Source organism: Maniola hyperantus, chromosome 6 (genome assembly GCF_902806685.2).
Source record: "Maniola hyperantus chromosome 6, iAphHyp1.2, whole genome shotgun sequence".
NCBI lineage: Eukaryota > Metazoa > Arthropoda > Insecta > Lepidoptera > Nymphalidae > Maniola > Maniola hyperantus.
Window position 1 is genome coordinate 872,017 of NC_048541.1, and position 6,003 is coordinate 878,019.

General features: G+C 38.1%; 1 protein-coding gene across 1 annotated transcript; it reads left to right on the plus strand.

Annotated features, from left to right (window-relative positions):
- The first annotated feature begins 1,219 nt into the window (after nucleotides 1-1,219).
- On the plus strand, nucleotides 1,220-5,243 carry LOC117983157 (uncharacterized). The gene is made up of 5 exons (XM_034969636.2): nucleotides 1,220-1,351; nucleotides 1,785-2,520; nucleotides 3,436-3,610; nucleotides 4,299-4,535; nucleotides 5,008-5,243. Exons 1-5 carry the CDS (start codon nucleotides 1,280-1,282, stop codon nucleotides 5,219-5,221), a joined length of 1,434 nt encoding a protein of 477 aa, XP_034825527.1. The 5' UTR covers nucleotides 1,220-1,279; the 3' UTR covers nucleotides 5,222-5,243.
- The last annotated feature ends 760 nt before the right edge of the window (nucleotides 5,244-6,003 follow it).

The following is a 6,003-nucleotide window of genomic DNA, read 5'->3' on the forward strand; positions in this document are numbered from 1 at the left end:
GCGTACTGTAAGTGTCTGTAAGTACTGCACTTCATCCATTATCATGATCAACCTATCGCCAGGTACCTAGAATAATAAATACTATCCAACATCAATGGCCAGGTAGGTACGTTAGTAAATAACAATTCAATGATCGCCAGCGCACTACTGAACACGGGTCTCCTTGCAACACCTAAAAATCTAAAATCCTAACTAGTTGAGTAGTTACAAATGATTTAGTGTATATGCTTACCCATTGCTTAAGCAGTAGCTAGTGGGTAGTTACCACCCTCCTAGTGAATACGTGCCGCCAAGCGATTTCACGTTCCAGTATGCCAAAAAATTGCTAACTGCTGTGTAGAAAGGGGTATTAGGTTAGGGGTAGGTATGGGTTTAATTTAACTGCCATACCCGTGGTTTAATAATAATTATGTAATACCTACCCCTTTCAAGCTTCTCCATCGCGCTAGCAAGACGTTCATAGCATAGCATTTCCAGCTAATAGTTTAGTTATGCTTTATGACAACATATTTTTATTTATTTAAAATGCAATGCTTTTTGTTGTAAAAGACAAATGATTACTGACGCGTTTAAATATTCGTTACCCTGGTTGTTCATTATCAGGGTTCCGTAACCGAAGGGTGCAAACGGGACCCTAGTCCCTATTACATACCTCCCAAGCCTCCGCTATCCGTCCGTCCATCTGTTCGTAAGCTGTATCTCAACCGTAATAGGAAAAGATAATATAATTAGGTAGGACCTAGGTACCTAGATATTTGAAATGTTCACTGTGTAGGTACGTCCTATTTTCTATTGCCACTATACCTATTACCTATTAATAATAATAATTTTCCACTACTATACTTAAAATTCTTGACTTAAGCTAATATATGATTATACCTATTAATAAAGTGATAAGCATTGAATTTGAATTAATTAATATTTGTTAACTAGGTAGGTACCTAGTTATACAGTTATAGCAAAAAATTCCAAATGGCCGCGATGCAAAGTTAAAAAAATTAAAAAATACATAGTGTCACATCTTGTACGATGGTACGGAACCCTTCGTCTGCGTGTCGACCGGTTTTTATATTTTTATCTAGGGAAAAAGGAGCCAGATTCCAGAGCGTAAAGCCAGTTTAAAAAAGAACTTCTGCTGAGTTGTCACTGTCAATTTGAATTTGACATTTCATGTTTATTTTTGTGATTGTCAAAGTTTCAACAATCAATAAACCACGTTTTTTATCGTTAATTATTTCTTATTGTGATTTATAAATGCAGTGTTGTACGGTAGGAGAAAATGTTTAAAGTGCCAGATTGGGGGAATACTCCTAAAAGTAACTTAAGTTTTACAAATGAACTACCACCACCGGTAAGTTGCACATCAAATAAATGGTTTTATGTTTTAACTAGCTGATACCCACGACTTCGTTTAGGATTTTAAAAATCCCGTGGGAAATCTGATTTTCCGGGATAAAAAGTAGCCTATGTCACTCTCCAGGTCTTTATCCATACCCATGCCAAAAATCACGTCAATCCGTTGCATCGTTGCGACGTGATTGAAGGACAAACCAACAAACAAACCCACTTTCGCATTTATAATAAGGGTACTGAAGAAGCAGGAATATTCTCTTATTGATTTACGAGTGACCTAATCTCGATTTATAAGTGACCTAAGACTTGCCTAAGATTGTGCAAATTAGAAATCAATCTAAAGTATAATTTTACGTGTTTTCTTGTTACCCACTTAAAGCCTTAAGTATAGATTAACTTGAGTAGCTTTTTACAAAATTTGTCTATTGCAGATAAGGATTAAACAGAAAAGTAAGAACACCAAAACATCTGAACTTCCAAATCAAGTTGTTCAAGGAAAACCGAAGTTAAAAGCAAAAACTAAAACAAATTCCAAGTTAAAACTGGTCACCGGTGTACAAAAATCTACTAAAAAAGAAAAACTACGCAAATCTAAAAAAATTAAACCTACACAAAAGCAAGAAAAAAATAATTTTAAGAACCAAGAAACTAGTATCATTGATACAATTGGTAATAAAAATGACTCTGATTATAATATTAAGATTAATAACTATAATACTGATAAAATAGATGAAATGATACTAGATGTTAAAAAACAGAGACTTGACACATACAAAAATGATGACAATGAAGAAATATTACTCCAAGAGAGCCCTAAGAAGGTTATAAAGAATAATAAAAATCATACCAGTCCACCTAAAACTACTAAAAACATAACAACTGATAATACTTTAACTAAAAAAACTGTAAAATCTAAACAAGAAAAAAGTTCACCTGAAAAAGTTGATATAAAACAGACTACAAGCAAAGACAAAGTAAATGAGACAAATAATATTAATAAAGACAATGGTATTGCCAACAAAGTAATTGGGGGAAAAGGTGATTCAAAAAAATCTAAAATAAAAAAAAAATTAAAATCCATTCTACAGAAGAATCATGACAGTCCAAGAAATCATATAAAAGTTAGTGGAAATAAATTGAGAGAGCGAATGCTGGACAGGCTAAAAGGTAAAAAACAAATCTGCTACTTGACAAATGTTCAAACAGTCCTTTGAGTTTATAGAAGTTTTTTAAAAGTTCATTTCCATGATCAGCAGATTTTTTCAGTTTGCAGGGTTGTTACATTGGAGTTTTAAACAAACTTTTTAAGAACTCATATCTCCCACAGGTATTGTGCTATGAGGCTCATTATTTTTGTGATGTTACTACACATTGGTTCTGACCTCGGCTTGCTGGGATGTTACAGACACTATCTAACACCATGTATATCAAATTTTACCTCTACAAAGCTGGATGCTTGTATAGAAACAGGCATTATTTTGTGGAAATCCATGATATACAATGAACCAGAAGCTTAATTTGCTATAATCCGCTGAAACAGATCAAATCTGTGTGGTGCAACATGCAGCATGCGATATGCATCGCCCGCTCTCCCACTGCTAAACATGCATGAAAAGCCAGCCAGCAAGCAATACATACCACCACCATATTATAACACCACACAAATCCCAAAACACAGTTGACGCACGTTTCGCTTTAACACCGGATCATCCTCAAGAGGCGGTGCATATCGCATGCTGCATGTTGCACCATACAGATTTGATCTGTTTCAGCAGATTATAGCAGACTTGCTGATGCCCACGACTTCGTCCTCGTGGATTTAGGTTTTCAAAAATCCCGCGGGAACTCTTCTTTTCCGGAATAAAAAGCAGCCTGTGTCCTTCCCCCACATATAAGGATTTTTTTTCCAAATTTCATCAAAATCGGTTAAACTGTTGGGTCGTGAAAAGCTAGCAGACAGACAGAAACACACACTTTCGCATTTAAAATAATAGTATGTATGGATTAAGTTTCAAGTTCATTGTAAAACTGGATGGCTCACCTAGTGCTGTATAAATCATTGAGGTCCTTTAATAATTTCAGCTGCAAAGTTCAGGTTCTTGAATGAGAAGCTCTACACGTCCAGTGGCTCGGACGCGCAGCAGTTGTTCCAGGCGGACCCTTCAGCATTCCAGACATATCATGAAGGCTACCAGCAGCAGGTCGGCAAGTGGCCTGTCAAGCCACTCGACCTCATCGTCAAGAGGATACAGAAAATGTAAGTTATTTATACCCATATTATAAACTATAGTGCGACAAGGCCCTCTTGGCACTTGAATGACATTGACAGGGGGGCACTGTTGGAGAACAAAGGCCTTAGAATATTCAAACAAGAACAAAGCAAACACTTGACAGCAACGTTAGTTCCGATTTTCGCCACGCGCCAAGGTAGCCTTGTCGCACTGTAACATATGCCGGCGATTTCTTTCGCCTGGATTTAGGTATCTTAATAATCATGTGGGAACTCTTTGTTTTTTGGGATAAAAAGTAGCCTATGTCACTCTCCAGGTCTTTAACTATAAATATTCACGTCAATCCGTTGCGTCGTGATTTAACGACAAACCAACAAACACTTTCGCATTTATTAAGTATCCCTTTTTAAGTATTTCTTTCCCAACACGCCAAAAAGTGCGTCGGGGAACTCTTTTAAAACTACCCCACATTCCTCGTACCCAAAATCTAACAGCCGTACTCAGAGTCGCTTAATCGTTACTTAAGTTTAGTTAAAACTAGACAGAGCTATATCTCTCACGTAAATCTGTCTCGTTTTAACTCAATCTAAGTAACGATTAGCGACTCTTTGAGTACGGCGGCGCGGCGGTTAGATTTAATATGTTATACTCTCCCCAAAACCCAAATGATAAATGTGTCGAAAAGCTTTTTTTAAACTACCCCCCATTTTTCAGGCCCAAGACCCACGTGATAGCAGACATGGGTTGTGGACAAGCGGAGCTAGCTAAGCGTGTGGCGCAGTCGGTGCGGAGCTTCGACTTGGTGGCCAGTGGTCCCGGCGTGGAGGCGTGCGACATGGCGCGCACGCCGCTGGCGTCTGCGTCGGTGCACGTGGCCGTCTACTGCCTCGCGCTGATGGGGACTGAGCTCACGCAGTATCTGATTGAGGCCAATAGGGTGCTCAAACTTGGGTGAGTTGGTGTTTGTTGTGTTGCTGCTCTGGTCAGTAAATATCGTAATAAATGTGATAAAATTATTACTTTCCTAATTCGTTTTGAGAAATAATTATTAATCTTACTATTTATCTTAATTGAATTTTATCCAAACAGGAAATCTTATTTTCACAGCAATTTACTAATTATCATCATGATCAATCCATCGCCGGCCAGCACTGAGCACAGGTCTCCTTTCAGAATGAGAAGGGTTCAGTCCACAACGCTGGCCAAGTGTGAATTGGTAGACTTCACACACCTTTAAGAACAATAACGATGTTTGCCTTTGCCGTAGCAAGTGATATTTAATTGCCTAAAACGCACATGTCTGAAAAATTAAAAAATAGGAGGCTGACGTTTTAACCACTAGGCTATCACGTCTCTTTCCACCACCAGGCTGTCAGCAATTTAATAGTACGGAAAAATTAGTAAGTACCTACATATTTTCCAGTGGCCATCTACTAATAGCTGAGGTAGAGAGTCGCTTCGACAACGTAGACGCCTTCACGAGCGACGTGCAGCGCCTCGGCTTCTCGCTGAAGAAGGTGGACGACACGCACGAGCTGTTCTTGTTCCTCGAGTTCACCAAAGTGCGCGACCCGCCCGTAAAGAAGGGGAAACTACCCATCTTGACCTTGAAGCCTTGCATTTATAAGAGGCGGTGAAGCTAATAAACTGTTACCGCTACTTGTTGTTTTATTAAAGTACCCCCATTTTTTCCAGTGGTCACTTATTATACTCAATGTTTTTTTTTTTTTTTTTTTTTATTCATTATAGGTGTACGCTTGACCACAATCACACCTGATGGGAAGTGATGATGTGGCCTAAGATGGGACGCGTTTACCTAGAAGTGTACTCATACAAATGATAGAGACAAAAATCACAGTGGACGTTAACCATTTTGAGGCACTAACCAATCACAAACATGTTTCAAAAAACATGTCAGACCAATCAGTTGTGACCAATCAGACCAATAACATGTTTATGATTGGTTGGTGCCACAAAATAGTTGTTTCCAAAAAACATTCGAAATTCAAAACTGTTTTCAAAACAGAGAGACTGTCAGACTTTACCCCCCGATTCTGTAAGAATAACCATTTCATCGCTATCGCAATCGTCAAGGAGTTCTGCCCTTTGATAGGTTGATTCGCTGTTTAAAAGAAAAAAAAAAGAAAACGTTTATTTTTTAAGGCTGTACCACACATTACCAGCTAGACCTGGTTAGGTTTTCATTTTTTCACAGCTTTGGGGGCTAACACACACAATTAGGGGGCTGATAACGCACATGCGCACAAAGAAAAGCAAACGAACTCTTATCTCCAAAACATACATCATCCAAAACAATAGTTCTTTAGACTACACTACAGGAAAACATGTAAGAAGTCTATGTATGGTCTTAATCTTAAACGAATCTTTCCATATATAAATAAAAGCAATTCAATTTTTA